Source organism: Gobio gobio (assembly GCF_949357685.1).
Source record: "Gobio gobio genome assembly, chromosome: 2".
Classification (NCBI taxonomy): Eukaryota; Metazoa; Chordata; class Actinopteri; order Cypriniformes; family Gobionidae; genus Gobio; species Gobio gobio.
In genome coordinates this window covers 4116312-4140530 of record NC_137098.1, presented here as the reverse complement: position 1 = coordinate 4140530, position 24219 = coordinate 4116312, and the positions used below count along the sequence as shown (strand labels likewise).

Below are 24219 nucleotides of genomic sequence, written 5' to 3'. Positions count from 1 at the left end.
ATTTTTGTGAATTAATGATATGTAATATAAATACATTTCATGTCAAATAATTATCTTTTTTTTAAAATGCTAATATTTATGGCATAACCTTTTAATTGGGTTGATATAATCCCTCTGTATTTGTGACAATAGCAGTTGACCATGCTTGAGTAAGTCACACACAGACTTCAACATTCAGCATGCAAAACACAACATTGGTAACAACATTTTTTATTTATTTATTTATTAATTAATAAGACCTTTACAATTTTATTTGCTGTCGTTATTGGGGTTATACCGACAAAAGACAAATAGTAAAATAAAGCCAAAAATAGTCAAACGAAGCATTAATTTACTCATGCCGCAATGCACTCTGGGAGTACACTTCCTCAGATCACAGATTTAAGTTGACTAAACTTAAACAGTTAGTAAGAACCACTTGATGCAATTAATGCAACTCGTTTGCACAGTTGAATTAAGTAAACAGAACAAATTTGTTTTTACAGTGTGGATTATTTAAATGTTAAATGACAACCCCAATTTGGATTTACACAAAAGTGCAAATTACAAACCAGTGAAATAAATGTGTATTTATGAAGCGATTAAGACTGCATAAAGATCCTCCTACTGTTGTTGTGAAAACATGTGATTTATGATTGAAGCGCGTCGCTCTGGGAATTCTTGTGAATCCCCTCTCATGACACTATGAATCCAGGGCAGGTATGCAGAAATCTTTGTGTAGACCGCATGATTTTCTACAGAACAAGCCTTGTCAAAGGAGAGGATGCCCGCAGCGTAGACTGTACTGGTGTTGGGGTTCAGGAACGCAAGAGCGCCCCCTGCATCACCAAAGCACACGTTTTCCTGGTACTTGCTGGGTCCTGTGCAGAACTGTCTGTTATCCACATTTGGTGTGTTTGCGAGGATCTTTGCCGAGTAGTTACCCTTGCACGACTGGATGGGCAGAGCGAGAAACTTCAGTATTGGAGCAGGGGTAAACCATTTCCCCCAGCCCCACCCAGCGATGATGCCTCTCTCTCCTTCCCTCTCTTCCTGGTTATCTCCAATCTCAGGAAGGGGAATGGGCATTACAGACTCATTAAATTTGACTGGCTCCTTCAGTTTGATCAGAGCGAGGTCATTGTCCCAGTCGGATGTGTTCTGGAAGTCTGGATGCAAAAACACCTGCAGGAAAGATGCATTTCAATAATCAATGGTCTCATGTAACAATTATCGTTTTCTTGACATAACTGTACATACAAAAATAACTTGTTACAATGATACAGTGGTCCCAAAAACGTTTGCAAACGTTTAGAACTCTACGAATAAGCATGAATTTCATTGCATCATATGCCCCCAAGTTTAATATTTAGTTACCTAATGCAGTGACATTGATGCATTTTTAATTGTGGCTTCTCAGCTAGCAATAGCCGTCATATCACCATCTCGGTTAACTATAGACCTGATATAGCCCAGCTATGAGTAACCCACTTCTAGCCAAAATAACCTTGAATTTGGTTTCATGTAGTTTTTGCCAAAATAACTTGTGAGATGTATGATATTCCGTCATGTAAGCGAAGTCAACATTGATTACAAGATTTTTGGTTTCATTTCTTTGACATGTTTATGTTCTAGATGATTATTCTTCTTGGGCAATGGTTCACCGACAGCCCAAATTTTGCCTTGTTTTAGCCTATACGTCAGGGCTGTGTTTGGATGGCTAGACGTCTTTTAAACACAAAATTGCTTTGCTGGGCTAAGTGTCCAAATACTTTTTAGGGTCACTGTATGTTATTTGCACACACAAAAGTAAAAAAGGGATTATCCCCCTCCAACCCTGAAGAAAAGTAATAGGGGCCGAGCACAGAAGGTGCTGTAGCCCATATTATTATTATGTAGTTATAAGTCTTCTTTTTATTCTTCCAGAATGGGAGTCTATGGCAGCCCTGGGAATCGTACATCAGGAAATTTGTGAAGGTCACCATGAGTTGGTCTCTAGGACCAACTCTATATAACCACCCAAAATGGTTCAAAATTTTTGGGTTAGAACTTTTGAACCCCTTTGACCTAATAAAACCACCTGATGATAAAAGTAGTCGCCATTTTGAAATGTACTGTATTATATTTTTTCGCTATTCTTGCCAATTTTTGGTCAGATTCCTACCAAAATTGGCTTAAATAGTTACTGGAACCATGACCATGAACTGAGTGCACCTGCCAAAGTTGGCTATTTTTTCTTATAACTTTTGACTAGTTTGTCAGAAGATCATGATTGGTGTCTATGGATTCCTTAGGTTATGCTGAATCTTCCGAAACTTAATTTGCCAGGATCATATCAATCATTTTCAAATTTGTTAAAAGCTTTGACATATTGGCCCAGAATTTTGTATATATCAGTGGCTCCAAGTCCTGGTCCTGGAAAACCACATTTTAGACATTGCTCCTATCTGACACACTCTTTTGAGATCTTGGAGTCTTTACTAATGAGCTGAATCAGGTGTGTCTGATTAGGAGACATCTAAAATATGCTGTGCTCTGGGTACTCCAGGACCAGAATTGGGGACCACTGGTATATATGTAACAGAGTCCTGCTATTTACAGCTGTGCGGGGAAACCTCACTCCAATGGCCTCAAGAGGCATAATGGTGACTGATGCTAGAGACTGCGGTCTTTACCATCCTTGTTAATGCACCCACCTCCCATGTCGGATATGCCAGTTTGAATCCCGCTCGGAGTGGGGCGGTTCGAACAGGAGGGGTTACATTGGTGCCGTGACCCGGGTGGGAGTGAGGTTTAGGGGGGTGAGTACAAGGGAGGCCAGCTGGTAAGAGCTGTGCGGGTAAAACTCACTCCCCTGATCTCAAGAGATGCGCCTCCCATGCTGGAAACACCAGTTAAAATCACACTCAGATCGGGGCGAGTAGAACCGGAGGGGTTACATTGGTGCCGTGACCCGGATGGGAGTGAGGTTTGGGGGATGAGTGTAACAGAGGCCAGCTAGTAAGAGTTGTGCAGGTAAAACTCACTCCCCTGATCTCAAGAGATGCACCTACCATGCCGGATACACTAAAATCCAACTCGGAGTGGGGCGAGTAGAACCGGAGGGGTTATGTTGGTGCCGTGACCCGGGTGGGAGTGAGGTTTAGGGGGTGAGTACAAGGGAGGCCAGCTAGTAAGAGCTGTTCGGGCAAAACCTCACTCCCCTGATCTCAAGAGATGCGCCTCCCATGCTGGAAACACCAGTTAAAATCCCACTCGGATCGGGGCGAGTAGAACCGGAGGGGTTACATTGGTGCCGTCACCTGGATGGGAGTGACGTTTAGGGGGGTGAGTGTAACAGAGGTCAGCTAGTAAGAGTTGTGCAGGTAAAACTCACTCCCCTGATCTCAAGAGATGCGCTTCCCACGACGGATACACTAAAATCCCACTAGAAGCAGGGCGAGTAGAACTGGAGGTGTTATATTGGTGCCGTAACTCGGATGGGAGTGACGATTAGGGGGGTGAGTGTAACGGAGGCCAGCTAGTTAGAGCTGTGCGGGTAAAACTCGCTCCTCTGATCTCAAGAGATGCGCCTCCCATTCTTGGAACACCAGTTGAAATCCCACTCGGATCGGGGCGAGTAGAACCGGGAGGGTTACATTGGTGCCATGACCCAGATGGGAGTGCGGTTTAGGGGAGTGAGTATAAGGGAGGACAGCTAGTAAGAGTTGTGCAGGTAAAACTCACTCCCCTGATCTCAAGAGATGCACCTCCCATGCTGGAAACACCAGTTAAAATCCCACTCGGATCGGGGCGAGTAGAACCGGAGGGGTTATATTGGTGCCGTGACCTGGATGGGAGTGCGGTTTAGGGGGGTGAGTATAAGGGAGGACAGCTAGTAAGCCATCTAGTTAGAGTTGTGCAGGTAAAACTCACTCCCCTGATCTCAAGAGATGCGCTTCCCATGACGGATACACTAAAATCCCACTCGCATCAAGGCGAGTAGAACCGGGAGGGTTATATTGGTGCCATGACCCGGATGGGAGTGCGGGTTAGGGGAGTGAGTATAAGGGAGGCCAGCTAGTAAGAGTTGTGCAGGTAAAACTCACTCCCCTGATATCAAGAGATGCGCCTCCCATTCTTGGAACACCAGTTAAAATCCAACTCGGAGTGGGGCGAGTAGAACCGAAGGGGTTATATTGGTGCCATGACCCGGATAGGAGTGCGGGCTAGGGGGGTGAGTGTAACTGAGGCCAGCTAGTAAGAGTTGTGCAGGTAAAACTCACTCCCCTGATCTCAAGAGATGCGCCTACCATGCCGGATACACTAAAATCCAACTCGGAGTGGGGCGAGTAGAACTGGAGGGGTTATGTTGGTGCCATGACCCGGATAGGAGTGCGGGTTAGGGGGGTGAGTGTAACGGAGGCCAGCTAGTAAGAGTTGTGCAGGTAAAACTCACTCCCCTGATCTCAAGAGATGCGCCTACCATGCCGGATACACTAAAATCCAACTCGGAGTGGGGCGAGTAGAATTGGAGGGGTTATGTTGGTGCCATGACCCGGATAGGAGTGCGGGTTAGGGGGGTGAGTGTAACGGAAGCCAGCTAGTAAGAGTTGTGCAGGTAAAACTCACTCCCCTGATCTCAAGAGATGCGCCTACCATGCCGGATACACTAAAATCCAACTCGGAGTGGGGCGAGTAGAACCCGAGGGGTTACATTGGTGCCGTGACCCGGATAGGAGTGAGGTTTGGGGATGAGTGTAACGGAGGCCAGCTAGTAAGAGTTGTGCAGGTAAAACTCACTCCTCTGATCTCAAGAGATGCGCCTACCATGCCGGATACACTAAAATCTAACTCGGAGTGGGGCGAGTAGAACCGGAGGGGTTATGTTGGTGCCATGACCCGGATAGGAGTGCGGGTTAGGGGGGTGAGTGTAACGGAAGCCAGCTAGTAAGAGCTGTTCAGGTAAACCTCACTCCCCTGATCTCAAGAGATGCGCCTCCCATGCTGGAAACACCAGTTAAAATCCCACTCGGAGTGGGGCGAGTAGAACCGGAGGGGTTATATTGGTGCCGTGACCCGGATGGGAGTGAGGTTTGGGGGGTAAGTGTAACGGAGGCCATCTAGAAAGAGCTGTGCAGGTAACCCTCACTCTCAAGATGTGCGACTGGCGACTGTGGCAAAACTGTGTTGTCCTTGTTAACGCCCGCCTGCCATGCCGGAACTGGAGGGGTTACATATATCATTGACAGCATGTCCTAAAGTACCTGAGAAGTTTGAAGATAGTGCCACTGAGTGTTTTAAAGATAAATAATTTTTAGCATTGATGCTACTCTTTCTAATATAGCTCTTCTTCTATCAGATTAACCATAAGGGACATTAGCAGCTAAGTAAGCTTAACATGCTGATCAGTTAGCAGGCCAACTAATGCTTTTTTGTCTTTATATACATACACTGTAAAAAAAAATCCGGCAAAAAACGGCAGCTGTGGTTGCCAGAACTTTACCGTAAAAAATAAGGCAGTAACGTTTTAGGTTTTTAGGGACAGCACCATATATTTTAAAGGTTTATAATGTAATAATTACGGTTAAAAAAAATATATTTTTCAGTTCAAAACCGTATAATTTAAAGGTTTATAATGTAATGATTATGTTTACACTGTAAACAATTTACGGTAAAAAAACATATTTCATTAACTGAAATAATGTTAAATTACCAACCTATTGAAATACTAATATCTGTTAAGTACCTTTGATATATACGGACAACCACCAATCACAGTGATGTGATGAATCAAAGCTCATCACAAGCAGCTTTTAAGAGGACAATACTAATATATAGAAGGTGCTCAGTGTCATTCACACAAACACTAAACACCATCATGGTAAAACACATGAAATTTAAGAAATGCAATAAACATTAATTTAACAACATCAGAAGTAACATAAAACCCTAATGTACATAACTGATTAGAAAAAAACAAAGAAGAAACATAGTTATTGCCATGAAAATACATCAAATGCGAAGTGTCACGCAGGGAATTCTGGGAATGTCAATTTACGGGTTTTCACTGTAAATTACACAATGACTTCCAATCACTTCCAAAAACTGTAAATTTAACGGTATTTTACTGTAAAATTAAGGTTAGATCTATTACAGTTATTCACTGTGTATAGTACGGAAACTTTCTGTTAACCAATTAACTGTTTTTCACCGTAGCATTTTTACAGTAAAATACCGTTAAAAATCACAATAATTTTTTATGAGATCATGATTTAGCAAATTTATCTTAGCAGGTTTGGAATTTGGTGGGTTGCATGGATATTTACCTTCTCCACCGCTACTTCTGCAGAAGCATTTGCATCAGAACGATCGCTGATTCCAAGATAGACTTTTGGGATTAATGGTTCTTGTCCCTCTTGTATGATTTTGACTCTTTATTACAAATAGATTACGGCCGGCAGTCAGTACCCAGCGCTCAGCTATCAGGGCTCCTCCAGCAAAACCTCCATCTAGTATGTTTTCACTGAGGTACACCATTGCCTGCCAGGGGACGGATGCGGTCAGCGATCCCCCCACCATTCGTTTGGAACGTAGGGCTGAAATCCAGTGCCCTGAAGAAAAAATGAGAATGAGATGTTTTTAAGCAGCTGTCAAATATATAATTTTTTTGGTCATGTCTGATGAGGAGGTTGTTTGTTACCCGAAACATCCTCTCTGACTCTGTCCAAAGCATGAGACGCATCTGGCAGGCAAGCAATAACGCCTAAGAGCAGCACAGCCACAGATAGCCTAGAGAAAAAAAAACGAGAAATAACCTCATTCAGATTAATAATGCATTATGCATTGCAGTGAAATAGTACATTTAAAGGGATAATCATAAATCATTTAGAGATGCATTTTAATTATTTTCAAGCCAATAATTGATCACACATCACTATTAAAACATATTTTTAATTTAAGGGAACAAAACAGAAACTTACCACTTCATGACGAAAACGTTTTGGGAAAAGTCAAAAGAGCCGTCTCTAATCATCTTATGGTCATTGAGGTTCTGGCATTTATATCAGCTGGACATAGAAAAAACATGATCAAAACTCACAGATTTCATAATCGGGGAAATTTATCTGTGTTTGAATGTTGACACTATTCAGGTTAAAGGTAGCAAAACTTTCCAAAGGCAGCGTGAGTGACCTACTCTTCTGTTTGCACGTAAAGTCGTAAACAAACACTCTTTTGTGTGGAAGCTTGTTTCAGTCACAGAATAAAACATTTTAAAAGATTGTTGCGACTTTTTATCTCACAATTACGAGAAAAAAAAGTCTGAGATGTAAACTCGCAATTGTGAGATAAAAAGTCGCAATTATTCTGTGGCAGAAACAACCCATACGGAAATGTAATATATGTACATATATGTCCCTCTATCCGAGTAATAATGTCATATATAAGGCATTATTAGCACATATATACATCCTCACGATATATGAAGATATAGGTTTATACCATGTATGAAATACCCATAGAATAATTATTATATATACAACATATACAGTATTACAATTCTTTATATGATGACTTTATATGGTACTTTATGTTTATGCCATATATGCAAATATTCAGTATGCTTGTGTAGGATTTTATATGGATTTACATAGTTGTATATACCACATATAAAATACCTATAGTAAAATGAATTACAGATATTTATATAATGCATTTCTATATGGTACTGTGCAGTATGTTAAGATCATATATGTAAAAAATATATACTTGTAATAATTTATATTTGTAAAATGTTATTTAAACATGCAAATATGCTCATAGAATTCTCTTATTAAGTTCGGGCAGTCTACACTGTCAAATTGTTTTTAATTTTGTTTGAAATTGTATCACACGAGTAACTGGAAAATCTGGTTGACAGCAAATTATGAACATGTATTTTACATACAGTATACATTTTGTCACGGTGCTGTTACTTGGATAAGGTTTTATTCTTGGTTTGGATTTATTTTTTTATTCTATATGAGCATATTAGGATATTTCATATATGAGACATATGTCAAAATATGTATTATACATACATAAACATATATAATGAGATCCTGTACATGTATATGTCAATATATGGAATTGTTCTAATTTCTAATAGGTTTCTATATGTTTTTACTTTATGAGCATATATTGCATATATTGATATTTCATATATGCACATATATTACATTTCCGTAAGGGAAGCTTCCATACTTTTGTGATGTTGTAACCCACAGAGAAAAAAAAATTGTATTTGCACAATGGTGAACATGCGTGAAATATTGATTCATCAACTGGCAGTGCCAGTAAGTCCAAGTTTTGCTATATATATATATATATATATATATATATATATATATATATATAAATAATTTGATTTGGGATTAGGAAATTAGTATGTTTAATGATTCATGGGTACCTTGTAACAGCTTCACTCTTTGCAATTTACATTAATTTACATGGTTTCCGAATGTAGTCAGAAGTTGAATGTCACAGAAGTATGCCAATGCTAAATTGATATTGAAACAAAAAACAACTCACAACACCCCCTTAAATGTATAAAAAGCTTGGTATTTCTAATTGACCTTCGTGTATTTTTTTCTTCTCATTAAAACCAAAGATGTTAAGAAGCAGTGACACTGTATGCATTTTGTTTTGTGATTCCAGCAACAGCAGCAAAAAAAAAAAACATATTCCAGTGCAGATCTTCTTTTATTTAATGAACGAAATGAATATTCTGCTAGTCAACTGAAAAAGTGGTGGGGATATCTCCTACCCGTCCCACTCGTGAAATTACACCTATGTGTGTAACCCTTTCTCCCTTCTTTAAAATGTTCTCAAAGTTCATTTTTGCCTTCATTTTTTCATTTTTGTCTCATTAAGCACTCAAATTGTACAGTATATATTGCCTTTTTTGTTTCAAATATGGATTTAAAGGGGTCCTATAATGCCCTTTTCACAAGATGTAATATAAGTCTCAGGTGTCCCCAGAATGTGTCTGAAGTTTCAGCTCAAAATACCCCACAGATCATTTATTATAGGATGTTTTGAAAGCCCCTATTTGGGTTGCGGCAAAAACGCACTGTTTTCATGTGTCTCTTTAAATGCAAATGAGCTGCTGATGAATGATTCACACAAACATATACGAATTTAGCTCATTACTTGGGCACATTCCCTTCACAAATAAAATTAATCCACTGCAGGATGCAGTGGCTCAGCCTTAGCTCTTGAATGAGCGTGTCAGAAGAAAGTCTTACCGTGAGTCGATGGTGTTGAAGTTGCAATCAATTTCTTCAGCTATGAACAAAGAAATTATGAACTTGTGTTAGTTTGACTCTATGATCGAGGAAGTTACACATGGCTTGATGTGTCAAGGCCTGCCGCCACGCCCAAGCCAGCTCTAGACTGGGTAAAGCCTGGGATACACTGCAAGATTTTATCATTAAAAATCACACTGTGCAACATGGATCTATTAAACTTGGGTATGACATGCACTTTAAATGTTAAATAACCAGTGTTGGGGGTAACGCATTACAAGTAACTTGAGTTACGTAATCAGATTACTTTTTCAAGTAACTAGTAAAGTAACACATTACTTTTCAAATTTACAACAAATATCTAAGTTACTTTTTCAAAAAAGTAACTCAAGTTACTTTATCACATTTATTTGACTGACAGCTCTCCTGCCCCCATGTTGGGGAAAAGCGAGAGTAAGTGCAGAGGTGTTGTGTGTAATGATGGTTATTGTAGTTCTAGACTAAATGTGAGCATTTATTTATCTCACTTGCACAATAAAGATTCAGTACTCCTCAAAATGAATAAAATCAGTCAAATGCAAAATCAGAATCCTATGCAAACCTCCAGTAATGAAATATTAAATAAAACAAATATTTTTATGCATTTAATCTACCTTTATTGACCAATGTCTTTCTGCTGATCTTTGATTCAGTTAAACCATGAGCAAAAATTACTAGATTCTTTGTTTTTATTGGTAAAACTTTTCTCTCCTGCGTCCTATTCTTCCATTATCCAGAATGGCCGCACAGCAGAGCTGTGCTCTCTATTGTTAATGCGTGAATTAGCATTTTTCCCTCAGCCTGAGGCTTATTATTTAAATTTTGGTATGAAGCGGTCTTTACATTTGCACAAAAATAAAAAAAAATTGTAATAATAATAATTAAAAAAAATATATAAAAAAAAAAAGCAAGCCCAGCCCAGGTGAGAAAAAGTAACGCAAAAGTAACGTAATGCATTACTTTTCTTAAAAAGTAACTAAGTAACTCAATTAGTTACTTTTCAAGGGAGTAACGCAATATTGTAATGCATTACTTTTCTTGAAAAGTAACTAAGTAACTCAAATAGTTACTTTTCAAGGGAGTAACGCAATACAGTATTGTAATGCATTACTTTTCAAAGTAACGTCTCGGTTACGGATGTAACCCTCGTTCCCTGAGGGGGAACGGAGACGTAACGTTAGTGACTAACGAATGGGGGTTTCGCTTAGAAGCCTATCAACTTCGAGTTTAGAGAAAACGCCCAATGGCGTGCCAATGCCATGGGGCATGCGGAATTTGCATACGTAACTCCGCCTCACTGCGTGAGTATATAAGGAAGTACGAGGCAATATCGCATTATGTTACCTGCTTGAGGAGCCAAGACTGAACTCCTGCGTTCCAGGTAGCACAGCTGATGTGGCAAGGGGACGTTACGTCTCCGTTCCCTCCTCAGGGAACGAGGGTTACATCCGTAACCGAGACGTTCCCTTTCGTTCAGTCACTACGACGTAACGTTAGTGACTAACGAATGGGGGTCCCAATATAATCCCGCCACTCAGCTGTCTTCCAGCGCCCTGCGTAAGTGTGAGTACCCTGTCGTAAGGCTAGTACGGATGAAGGACTCCCACTTAACACAGGAATACCAAGGTACACTGGGAAGCATATCCCAGTGAGGGAATGCCAAAATGCCTACCCGTGGGGAGGACTTAATAGACACATATGACCCGCTAAGGGCTGCATATGGAAGATCTCTAGGGTACCAGCCGAAGGTGGATTTTTAACCCTAGGGGTGGCGGGGACACGCCAAGGGAAGAAACCCGCTCACTGCGGAGACTTACGGTGAAATACACATGTGGGGGTCGCCGGAGGGAACCATGCACATGGGGCACCTGGCCGGACATGAGGGTCTGGGCTCGAAAGGGCAGACAGAACTGATGTCGGCGTCGACAGTGCTGGAGGAGCTCAGGGCTCTCGGGGAGCTCACCTGAGGAAATATCGCACGTATCCAGTCCGTGGAGTGGAGTGGCGAGCAAGCGAAGACACCTGAGCCTGGCCCATCACCGGCCCCTCGGGGGGGCGAGTACATAGTCGGACACTGGCTCCACTCGGAGATTGTAGAATCTGGCGAATGTGTTGGGTGTCGCCCAGCCTGCAGCTCTGCAGATGTCTGCTAGCGAGGCGCCATGCGCTAGAGCCCAAGAGGAGGCCACACTCCGGGTGGAGTGTGCCTTCACACCAAGGGGACATGGTCGACCTTGCTGCTGGTAAGCCAAAGCAATGGTGTCCACTATCCAGTGAGACAGCCTTTGCTTTGAGAGAGCACTTCCCTTCCGCTCTCCACCATAACAGACAAAGAGCTGGTCTGAGGTCCTGAAACACTGCATCATGTCTACGTAGGCGCGGAGGGCGCGTACTGGACAGAGCAATGCCAAGGCTGGGTCTGCCTCCTCCAAAGGCAGCGCTTGCAGGTTCACCACCTGGTCCTTAAAAGGAGTGGTGGGAACCTTGGGCACATATCCAGGCCGGGGTCTCAGGATCACGTGAGAGTTAGCCGGCCCGAATTCCAGGCACGCTTTGTCAACTGAAAATGCCTGCAGGTTCCCGACCCTCTTAACTGAGGCCAATGCGGTCAGCAGAGCCGTCTTCATAGACAGGAACTTATTATCAACCGACCGCAAAGGCTCAAAGGGAGGTCTCTGCAGAGCAGTTAACACTACTGCGAGGTCCCAAGAGGGTACGAGAGGAGAGCGAGGAGAGCGAGGAGGATTCAGTCTCCTGGCTCCCCTCAGGAACCTGATGACCAGGTCGTGCTGACTTACCTTTTTGCTCTCCAAGAGATCGTGGTGGGCAGATATTGCGGCCACATATACTTTGAGGGTGGAGGGAGACAGCCTTCGCTCCAGCCCCTCTTGGAGAAACTCAAGCACGGACCCGATCGGGCATTTCCAGGGGTCTTCTTGGCGGGAAGAGCACCAGGTGACGAAGAGGTTCCACTTCAACGCATAGGCATGCCGAGTGGACTCTGCCCTAGCGGAAGTGATGGTGGCGACCACCGTAGGTGGTAGGCCACTCAAACCTGCCGCGTCCCGTCTAGGAGCCACACGTGGAGGTTCCAGAGGTCGGGACGCGGGTGCCATAGGGTGCCCCGTCTCTGAGTAAGGAGGTCCGGTCTCAGAGGAATAGGCCAGGGAGGGGCTGTCGCAAGGAGTACGAGTTCGGGGAACCAGGTCCGGCCATGCCAGTACGGGGCGACCAAAAGGACCTGCTCCTTGTCCTCCCTGATCTTGCACAGGAGCTGTGCGAGTAGGCTCACTGGGGGGAACGCATGTTTGCGTAGGCCCCGCGGCCAGCTGTGCGCCAGTGCATCCGTGCCGAGCGTGCCCTCGGTCAGGGAATAGTACAGGCTGCAGTGGGAAGAGTCGTGGGAGGCAAACAGATCTACCTGTGCGTCGCCGAACTGTTCCCAAATCAGCTGAACCGTCTGGGGATGGAGTCTCCATTCTCTCGGGAGAGGCTGAAACCGCGAGAGCTCGTCGGCTGCGTGGTTCAGGACTCCCGGAATATGGACAGCACGAAGGGACCTCAGGCGCTTCTGACTCTATAAAATGAGATGGCGGGCGAGTTGAGACATACGGCGGGAGCGTAGACCGCCCTGGTGGTTGATGTACGCTACTACGGCCGTGTTGTCTGTCCGGACAAGCACATGTTGGTCCCTCAGCAGCGCTCGGAAGCGGTGAAGGGCAAACCGTACTGCCAGCAACTCGAGGCAATTGACATGCAGGAGGCGCTGGGGTCCTGTCCAGGAGCCCGCGGCTGCTTGTCCATTGCACATGGCACCCCAGCCCGTGGCAGAGGCATCCGTCGATACGACAACATGCCTGGAAACTCGTTCTAAGGGCACACCGGCCCGAAGAAAACTGAGGTTCGACCACGGGGTGAGCGTCTGTAAGCAGGCCCGAGTCACTTGGATCTGGAGCGTGCCAGACTGCCATGCCCATCTCGGGACTCGATTGCGAAGCCAGTGCTGAAGCGGTCTCATATGAAGCAATCCGAGCGGCGTTACCGCGGCTGCAGATGCCATATGCCCCAGGAGCCTCTGAAATAGTTTCAGTGGAACCGCACTCTTGCTCTCGATTTGACGGAGGCAAGTCAGCAGAGACTGCGCGCGCTCGCTCGAAAGCTGCGCGTACATGGCGACCGAGTCGATCTCCATACCGAGAAAAGAGATCCTCTGCACGGGGCAAAGTTTGCTCTTTTCCCAGTTGACCCGAAGGCCCAGACGGGCTAAGTGGTGGAGAACCAGATCTCTGTGTCCGCAAACCTGCTCTCGAGAGTGGCCCAGTATGAGCCAGTCGTCGAGGTAGTTCAGGATGCGAACCCCGTGCTGCCGAAGGGGCGCAAGGGCTGCCTCGGCGATCTTCGTGAAGACGCGAGGGGACAGAGATAGCCCGAATGGGAGAACCGCGTACTGATATGCCCGCCCCTCGAAAGCAAACCGTAGGAACGGTCTGTGTCGAGGAAGGATGGAGACAAGGAAGTAGGCGTCCTTCAGGTCGATCGCTGCAACCAATCGTGAGGACGAACGCATTGGAAAAGGCGTTTCGCAGTCAACATCTTGAACGGAAGCCGGTGAAGGGATCGGTTCAAGATGCGAAGGTCCAGGATTGGTCGTAACCCACCGGTTTTCTTGGGTACAATGAAGTAGGGGCTGTAGAACCCCGACCTCATTTCGGTGGAGGGACAGCAGCGGAAGGATTTTCCCCCGGCCCTCCACCGGGGGAAGGAGAGGCCCTGCTACCATCCCCTGGGAAGAACTGGAACCCATCTCTGAGTTGTCCACCTCCAGCCTGGCGTTTAACCAGTCTGGGGAGCGGACTGGGCGACATCCTCAACCACCTCCACGGCGCGGCCCAGGTGAAGGCTGCTGCTGGGGCCGGGCGGGAAGAAGGAGGGCGCCCTCGGCGGCGAGCGGACTGAGGCGACTGAGCCGGCGGCTGGTGCAGCAGCTGGCCGCCGGGGCAGTACGTGTTACAGCCTCAGTCTGCTCTGGGGCGGCCGAGAACTGTTGGGCGCAGTTCCCAGCCGCGCCGCCGAAGAGGCCAGCCTGGGATATGGGTGAGTTGAGGGGGCGGGCCCACTCAACGTCCTCCACATCACCAGGTAAGGCCAGGTGTTCTCCCGGACCACAGCTGTGGACATCGCCCGACCCAGGGAGCGTGTGGCCACCTTCACCGCCCGGGGGGCGGGGTCAGTTGCGGCACGCAGCTCAATGAAGAGCCCTGGGTCGGCTCCACCCTTGTGCATGTGCAAAGGGGCGGCGGCCTGCCCGTAGCTCTGCGGGACCACGCCACCGAAGTAGACGAGCCCACAGGCTTTGGGGGGGTGCTTAGGACAGCCACACCAGTGGACACCGTAGTGCGCAACAGAGAGTCTAACAGTGGGGGGGGGGGCCCCAGTGTACCCTAGGCCGCGGCCCCATCAAGGGCAGAGAAGGCGGAGGAGGCCACCAAACGGTCGCGGGAAGCACAGGGACTTCCGGGACCGCGTGATCTCCTCATGCACCCCGGGAGCGAAAGGCATTGGGGGCGGGGCCCAACAGCTGTCGGGTGCCGCCCCCAAAAACCAATCGCGCAACCACGAGCACCCGCGACTGGGCGGAGTTCCACACCAGCGCGCGACTCGCGGCTGCCCGAGATAACATGGCTGTCAACTTTAGGTCAGATCAGGCAGTGCTGACACACCCGGAGGCGGAGCACAACCTAATCGTCATCCCCAAAGGACTCCAGCCCACCTTGGGATGCGGCGATCGATATCTCACTGCTATCCGGAGCGTGAACTGAACGAACGGGGCATCAGAGACGGGCCGTAGATTCAATCCAAAACTCGCGGGAGCGATGTATAAGAGGGGGGCGTGGCCCGAGGAATGAACGTCGGGGTTCTTAATACCACAGCACCGCCCTCAGGTCACCCTGGCCACCAGCCAAAGTACCATCTCACTCGGGGACGGTAGATTGGGGTGTGGCAGAGGGGACTCTCTCTCCTCACGGAGATCATAGAGTCTCGACCGCAACATCGCGATGGTCACGCCCCCGCAATGGAAAGCGTGACACATCCGCAAACACTGCCCGAACGTGCTGAAGCCCAAACACGCTCGAGCAGTGAATGCGTCCATAGACAGCAGCGGAAAATCGATCGCACCCGGAAGTGCACGGGCGAGCCGTCTTGAAAAAGACGTGCCACGCGCAAGCTCTTTTTGTGAGAGGAAAGCCTCGCAGTCGATGCCGAAGCGCCCAGGGAAACACACACCAGCTGTCAAACGGACCACTGCGCAGATCAGCAGGCAGGAAGTATCCGATCACTGGAACGCGCCGTTACACCAACACCGACTGGAAGCTGCTCGTCTCGAAGAAGCTGACAGAGTCTCAGAAGGCTGTAGGAGTGAAGAGGTAGGTTCTCTTGGCTCCGAAAGCAGAACATAATGCGATATTGCCTCGTACTTCCTTATATACTCACGCAGTGAGGCGGAGTTACGTATGCAAATTCCGCATGCCCCATGGCATTGGCACGCCATTGGGCGTTTTCTCTAAACTCAAAGTTGATAGGCTTCTAAGCGAAACCCCAATTGGTTAGTCACTAACGTTACGTCGTAGTGACTGAACGAAAGGGAACTTTCCCCAACACTGTAAATAACAACCCATTTTTATTCACACAAAGGTAAATAACAGTGCATTTATATTTATGAAGCAATTATCACTGCATAAATATCATACTACTGTTGTTGTGAAAACGTGATTTAGCGCGCCACTTGGCCAAATGGTCATGTCTGATGAGGAGGTTGTTTGTTACCCGAAACATGCTCTCTGCCTCCAAAGCATGAGACAAGCAATAGTGCCTAAGAGCAGCACAGCCACAGATAGCCTGCAGACAGAAAAGGGTCATCAACATGAAATAACCTCTTCATTTGAAGGGAATGCAGATAATAATGCATTTTGCATTGCAGGGAAATTGCAAATAAAATAGTACATTTTAAAAGAGATAATAATGAAACATTACGATAAACCATCCAGGAAACAAAATGGAAGGCAGCCAAAGCCAGGGACATTGTCGAGGGATATAAGATCATCTATTATGGCACCGAGATGACCCAAAATGGCATAGTCGTGGTTATCAGCCAGCAACTTCAGGAAAGTTTCATTGAGGTCAACAACATCTCTGACCGTTTTATCTCAGTCAAGATCATCTTGGGCTCAAATGTCACACGTATCATATTTTTCTACACTCCCCAAACTGGCTGTCCTGATGATGAGAAGGATGAATTCTGGGATGAAAGACTGGGTGTGGACAGAGGAAATCCAAGTGGCAATAAAGGCCAAGAAGATGGCCTATAAGACCTGATTCTAAACACACCTGTGAAGGAATTGAAAATAATCAAAGATATTTGATATTTGAAATCCAACAAAGAAATTTGTTTTACTGTTGTCAACCCTCATTCCTTATCAGAAGGCCCATCTGGAAGACAATAGAGAGGCCTGTATGCCAAATGGGTGCCACACCTTTACAGTGGGGGAAGTTTGGTCTGATTGGTCAGTTTACATGAATACATTTGGTTTCAGTCACATGGTCAAGGCATAGATAAAAGAAGATTGGAACTGTTGCTTTTTCTCTTTTTTCCTCTGGCTCTTGAGGTCATTGGGGCTTCTCTTCTTTGCTCTCTTCTTCTCTCTCTCTCTCTCTCTCTCTCTCTCTCTCTCTCTCTCTCTCAGGTAACATTTTATTCATGCTGTGTACGATTAATGTTATAAGTTTATCATCTCATACATCCTTTTTGAAACTATTTTAAGTGTAACCATAACCAGATTTTGTCATTAAATCCTTTCTATTACAAATACTGTGCTAACTAGTTTTGATTTGGCATTGACTTTGAAGTACTCCCTATTGCAATACAATATAGACACATTATAGCAACGCTCTCCCACATATTTTGCTATTGTAACTGCACTTATTTCCGTCATTGGTATAAGTTGCAGTGGGTGGAAATAGACGAGAAATGTACAGTTTTCTTCCATCTTTCTGATAACGTTTCTTTAGTCGTTCGGTAACTCTCCAGCCTGAACCCCTGGAGGAGTCCACTCATACAGATGGCCACCGATTTTCAGCAAAACAAAAGTCTCAAATCAGCGGTGAAGTGGGCAATAGCCAAGGCGAAGCACTACAATGACCTGTATGACCAACTGGATACGCCGGAAGGGGTGAACAAGAACTATCGCTAGCTCTCGCCACAAGTTCTCCAAACCCTATACCAGGATACTATCAGTGTAGTCCGCTGCCCTGCGGGGATCTCGCCAGCTTTCAGCATTAGCGTTAGAGTTCACCAAGGAATGGCCCTCTCGTCCCCTTCTACTCATCCAATGCATGGATACAGCAATGGTGGACATCCAATCGGCAGACCCGTGGATGCTCCTGTATGCTGACGACATTCTACTCGCCAGACCCTCAATGACCAAGTGGAAAGATCGTCTGAACAAGAATGGACATCTTCTCTATGATTGGGGCCTGAATGGAACAAATATGGACCTCATCTTCTCTATGATTGGGGCCTGAATGGAACAAGAATGAATGGAACAAGAATGGAACTCATCTTCTCTATGATTGGGGCCACTCCCAGTACAGCTCAATCTCACGAAGACTGAATATATGGTATGCGCCCCCCAAACCGTAGGCACCATCATCAGAGATGGTCAAGACCTGAAGAAAGTGGACTGCTTCAAATACCTCAGCTCCACTCCCTCCCAGACGCACATGGGCATGTCAAAGCCACCTGGTTAAAGTGATACCAAGTCACGGGATTCCTATGCGATTGGCAAATGCCCACCTATCTCATGGTGAAGATCTACAAGACCTGAGAGTGTTGGTCTGCATCCACCAAGGAGATGCGTATGCTCCGATGGTCACTTGGGCTGAACCGACTGGACCAGGTCATGAACGAGGATGTGCAGAAAGTACTGGGAGTGGCCCCAATCGTAGAGAAGATGAGGGAAGCGCCCAGGAAACAAGACAGTGAACATGACACTCAGAAACATAACAGTGAACACGATAAACTAAAAACATGAAACATGAACAAACACCAAAACACCCTGTGACACACTCTTTGCAATGGACATTAATTCACATGATTTATGAAGTAGTAGATCTCTAAACTCTAACTATATGCATCACGGTGGTATTCCAATACTAAATGCTTGAAAAACATGCCTCGAAATAAAATTAAAAACCAGGCCTTGAAGAAAACAACAACTCACAGCACCCCCGATGACTATTTCTGAGCTTGAGAGCATTCCTAAATGTTTAAAAGGCTTGGTCTTTCTGACTGACCTCGTTCCCTAGATTTGATCTTTAAAACGTAAAGAGCACTATGTGCATTGTTAAGGACAGTTATGAAACACTGAATCAGGGTTATGACTCCGCAGTTCAGAAACGGTTCATGTTTCTGTTGATCTAGTTTCACTGGTGCAAAGGACAGACTGAAGGCAGGTACGTTTTTCTGATTTTACAGATGATCATAAATCAGCGTGCAATTTTTTCATAAGTGGTGATTGCTAAGGCACAACGTGTGCTATGGATCATGTGACTTGAGAAGACGTTTGCTATTACTTATGCAGCCTACTAAAATCACATCTTAGCCACAGGATAGGAATGCTGGAATAATCATAAACATTCGAAAATGTATATACAGTCAAACCAAAAAGGATTCAGATAACAGTTTATTCGCTATAGTTTAGAAAATGGTGACAAGAACTCAAAATAAACTAATCTTGATAATGACAGATAACTTTGATAGAAAGGGATGTAAGGATTACAATCAACCAATCAGCTGTTAGATTTAACAACACAATTAGATAATACCAATTTAGGTCAACCAATGACCAAGCAACGCTTCATTTTATTCAGTCTGTGGTGTCAAAGGTCACATTAGCAATTAAAGAAGAAACACCTCAGCAAAACATGCTCAGCTCAAAATGTCTGAATCATTTTTATACATTTTACTGGTAGTCACTGTATTAAGAATTTTTGGGTATAATATGTCAGTTGATTTTATTTTGCACTCCTCTTACAGAAATGAACTCTAGTGTCCTGACACACTAGTCAAAAATTATATATCTGGTGTCTGAATCTAAATATGTCTAATTTTCAGCCTGGACGAAGACAACTGGGTTTTAAACGGACTTGCTTCAGTTGCACATGAGCAGATTTGAATAATCACTTGTTAATGACCTGTGTGATGCCCTGCAGTGTTGGTGCAGTAGAGAAGTGGTCAGAGAGATTAGGGCAGATGACTATTGAATGTAATGAACTATTAATGACATGCAGAGGCCTGCACCGTGTGTTAGAGATGGCAGTGGGTCATGACGATCGGCATTCGCCCGCAGCCAAACTCAACATATAACCTTTCAGCTCCTGTGGAAGACCTGCTCCCGTCAAGACCTCCAGTGATGAAAAACAACCCTTAAGACAAATGGTTAAAACATTACATCATCAGTTTTCAGAGTTGGGCAAAGTTACTTTTATGAAGTAAAATATTTCATTATTAATACTTCTGAAATGTAATTAACCTTCTATCTATCTATCTATCTATCTATCTATCTATCTATCTATCTATCTATCTATCTATCTATCTATCTATCTATCTATCTATCTATCTATCTATCTATCTATCTATCTATCTATCTATCTATCTATCTATCTATCTATCTATCTATCTATCTATCTATCTATCTATCTATCCATCTGTCTGTCTGTCTATCTGTCCATATGTCTATCTGTCTGTCTGTCTGTCTGTCTGTCTGTCTATCTGTCTGTCTATCTGTCTGTCTGTCTGTCTGTCTGTCTGTCTATCTGTCTATATGTCTATCTGTCCATCTGTTCATGTGTCTATCTGTCTATCTGTCCATCTGTCTGTCTGTCTGTCTGTCTATCTGTCTGTCTGTCTGTCTGTCTGTCTATCTGTCTGTCTGTCTGTCTGTCTGTCTGTCTGTCTGTCTATCTGTCTATATGTCTATCTGTCCATCTGTTCATGTGTCTATCTGTCTATCTGTCCATGTGTCTATCTGTCCATCTGTCTATCTATCGATCTGTCTATCTGTCCAGCTTTCTATCTGTCTATCTATCGATCTGTCTATTTGTCTATCTGTCCATTTGTCTATCTGTCCATCTGTCTATCTATCGATCTGTCTATCTGTCCAGCTGTCTATCTGTCTATCTGTCCATCTATCTATCGATCTGTCCATCTGTCTATCTGTCCATCTGTCCATCTGTCTATCTGTCCATCTATCTATCTGTCCAACTGTCTATCTGTCCATCTATCTATCTGTCCATCTGTCTATCTGTCTATCTGTCCATCTGTCCATCTATCTATCTGTCCATCTGTCTATCTGTCCATCTGTCCATCTGTCCATCTGTCTATCTGTCCATCTATCGATCTGTCCATCTGTCTATCTATCGATCTGTCCATCTGTCCATCTGTCTATCTGTCTATCTATCCATCTGTCTATCTGCCCATCTGTCTATCTGTCCATCTGTCTATCTGTCCATCTGTCCATCTGTCCATCTGTCTATCTGTCCATCTATCGATCTGCACTGCACTGCACTATAGGGGACAGGGAATGATCAGACAGAGCACTATATAGGGGACATGGAATGATCAGACAGAGCACTATATAGGGGATAGGGAACCATCAGAAAGAGCACTATATAGGGGACAGGGAATGATCAGACAGAGCACTATATAGGGGACAGGGAATGATCAGACAGTGCACTATATAGGGGACAGGGAATGATCAGACAGAGCACTATATAGGGGATAGGGAACCATCAGAAAGAGCACTATATAGGGGACAGGGAATGATCAGACAGAGCACTATATAGGGGACAGGGAATGATCAGACAGTGCACTATATAGGAGACAGGGAATGATCCGACAGTGGACTATATATGGGACAGGGAATGATCAGACAGTGCACTATATAGGGGACAGGGAATGATCCGACAGTGCACTATATAGGGGACAGGGAATGATCCGACAGTGCACTATATAGGGGACAGGGAATGATCAGACAGTGCACTATATAGGGGACAGGGAATGATCATACAGTGAACTATATAGGGGACAGGGAATGATCGGACAGTGCACTATATATGGGACAGGGAATGATCAGACAGTGCACTATATAGGGGACAGGGAATGATCCGACAGTGCACTATATATGGGACAGGGAATGATCAGACAGTGCACTATATAGGGGACAGGGAATGATCCGACAGTGCACTATATATGGGACAGGAAATGATCAGACAGTGCACTATATATGGGACAGGAAATGATCAGACAGTGCACTATATAGGGGACAGGGAATGATCCGACAGTGCACTATATAGGGGACAGGGAATGATCAGACAGAGCACTATATATGGGACAGGAAATGATCAGACAGTGCACTATATAGGGGACAGGGAATGATCAGACAGTGCACTATATAGGGGACAGGGAACGATCAGACAGAGCACTATATAGGGGATAGGGAACCATCAGAAAGAGCACTATATAGGGGACAGGGAATGATCAGACAGAGCACTATATAGGGGACAGGGAATGATCAGACAGTGCACTATATAGGGGACAGGGAATGATCCGACAGTGCACTATTTATGGGACAGGGAATGATCAGACAGTGCACTATATAGGGGACAGGGAATGATCCGACAGTGCACTATATATGGGACAGGAAATGATCAGACAGTGCACTATATATGGGACAGGGAATGATCAGAGAGTGCACTATATAGGGAACAGGGAATGATCAGACAGTGCACTATATAGGGGACAGGGAATGATCAGACAGTGCACTATATAGGGGACAGGGAATGATCAGACAGTGCACTATATAGGGGACAGGGAACGATCAGACAGAGCACTTTATAGGGGATAGGGAACCATCAGACAGAGCACTATATAGGGGACAGGGAATGATCAGACAGAGCACTATATTTGGGACAGGGAATGATCAGACAGAGCACTCTATATGGGACAGGGAATGATCAGACAGTGCACTATATAGGGGACAGGGAATGATCCGACAGTGCACTATATAGGGGACAGGGAATGATCAGACAGAGCACTATATATGGGACAGGGAATGATCAGACAGTGCACTATATAGGGGACAGGGAATGATCAGACAGTGCACTATATAGGGGACAGGGAATGATCAGACAGAGCACTATATATGGGACAGGGAATGATCAGACAGTGCACTATATAGGGGACAGGGAATGATCAGACAGTGCACTATATAGGGGACAGGGAATGATCCGACAGTGCACTATATATGGGACAGGGAATGATCAGACAGTGCACTATATAGGGGACAGGGAATGATCCGACAGTGCACTATATATGGGACAGGAAATGATCAGACAGTGCACTATATATGGGACAGGGAATGATCAGACAGTGCACTATATAGGGAACAGGGAATGATCAGACAGTGCACTATATAGGGGACAGGGAATGATCAGACAGTGCACTATATAGGGGACAGGGAATGATCAGACAGTGCACTATATAGGGGACAGGGAATGATCAGACAGAGCACTTTATAGGGGATAGGGAACCATCAGACAGAGCACTATATAGGGGACAGGGAATGATCAGACAGAGCACTATATTTGGGACAGGGAATGATCAGACAGAGCACTCTATATGGGACAGGGAATGATCAGACAGTGCACTATATAGGGGACAGGGAATGATCCGACAGTGCACTATATAGGGGACAGGGAATTATCAGACAGAGCACTATATATGGGACAGGGAATGATCAGACAGTGCACTATATAGGGGACAGGGAATGATCAGACAGTGCACTATATAGGGGACAGGGAATGATCAGACAGAGCACTATATATGGGACAGGGAATGATCAGACAGTGCACTATATAGGGGACAGGGAATGATCAGACAGTGCACTATATAGGGAACAGGGAATGATCAGACAGAGCACTATATATGGGACAGGGAATGATCAGACAGTGCACTATATAGGGGAAAGGGAATGATCAGACAGTGCACTATATAGGGGACAGGGTATGATCAGACAGAGCACTATATATGGGACAGGGAATGATCAGACAGTGCACTATATAGGGGACAGGGAATGATCAGACAGTGCACTATATAGGGGACAGGGAATGATCAGACAGTGCACTATATAGGGGATAGGGAACCATCAGACAGTGCACTATATATGGGACAGGGAATGATCAGACAGTGCACTATATAGGGGACAGGGAATGATCAGACAGTGCACTATATAGGGGACAGGGAATGATCAGACAGTGCACTATATATGGGACAGGGAATGATCAGACGGTGCACTATATATGGGACAGGGAATGATCAGACAGTGTACTATATAGGGGACAGGGAATGATCAGACAGTGCACTATATAGGGGACAGGGAATGATCAGACAGAGCACTATATAGGGGATAGGGAACCATCAGACAGAGCACTATATAGGGGATAGGGAATGATCACACAGTGCACTATATATGGGACAGGGAATGATCAGACAGTGCACTATATAGGGGACAGGGGATAGTCAGACAGAGCACTATATAGGGGATAGGGAATGATCAGACAGTGCACTATATATGGGACAGGGAATGATCAGACAGTGCACTATATAGGGGACAGGGAATGATCAGACAGTGCACTATATAGGGGACAGGGAATGATCAGACAGAGCACTATATAGGGGATAGGGAATGATCAGACAGTGCACTATATAGGGGATAGGGAATGATCAGACAGTGCACTATATTAGGGACAGGGAATGATCCGACAGTGCACTATATAGGGGACAGGGAATGATCCGACAGTGCACTATATAGGGGACAGG

The 24219-nt window shown here is 45.1% G+C and overlaps 2 protein-coding genes across 5 annotated transcripts in view; one reads left to right on the top strand and one right to left on the bottom strand.

Moving 5' to 3' along the window:
- Positions 1–24219, top strand: part of drd4b (dopamine receptor D4b) — a 473608-nt gene that overhangs the window by 339764 nt on the left and 109625 nt on the right. The window lies entirely within an intron of this gene.
- Positions 177–7020, bottom strand: hp (haptoglobin). Its single transcript, XM_079841131.1, has 4 exons — positions 6942–7020; positions 6662–6750; positions 6430–6572; positions 177–1164 (listed from the first exon to the last, which is right to left on the bottom strand). Exons 1-4 carry the CDS (start codon positions 6992–6994, stop codon positions 604–606), a joined length of 846 nt encoding a protein of 281 aa, XP_079697257.1. The 5' UTR covers positions 6995–7020; the 3' UTR covers positions 177–603.

Excerpts from the sequence above, each read along its gene's own strand:
- hp (XM_079841131.1), bottom strand. The coding sequence starts at position 6,994 with ATGATTAGAGACGGCTCTTTTGACTTTTCCCAAAACGTTTTCGTCATG. Across the intron at positions 6,751-6,941 it reads AACGTTTTCGTCATGAAGTG|GCTATCTGTGGCTGTGCTGC; the intron begins GTAAGTTTCTGT and ends TTTTTTCTCTAG. Across the intron at positions 1,165-6,429 it reads CCCTGATAGCTGAGCGCTGG|GTGTTTTTGCATCCAGACTT; the intron begins GTACTGACTGCC and ends TCTTTCCTGCAG.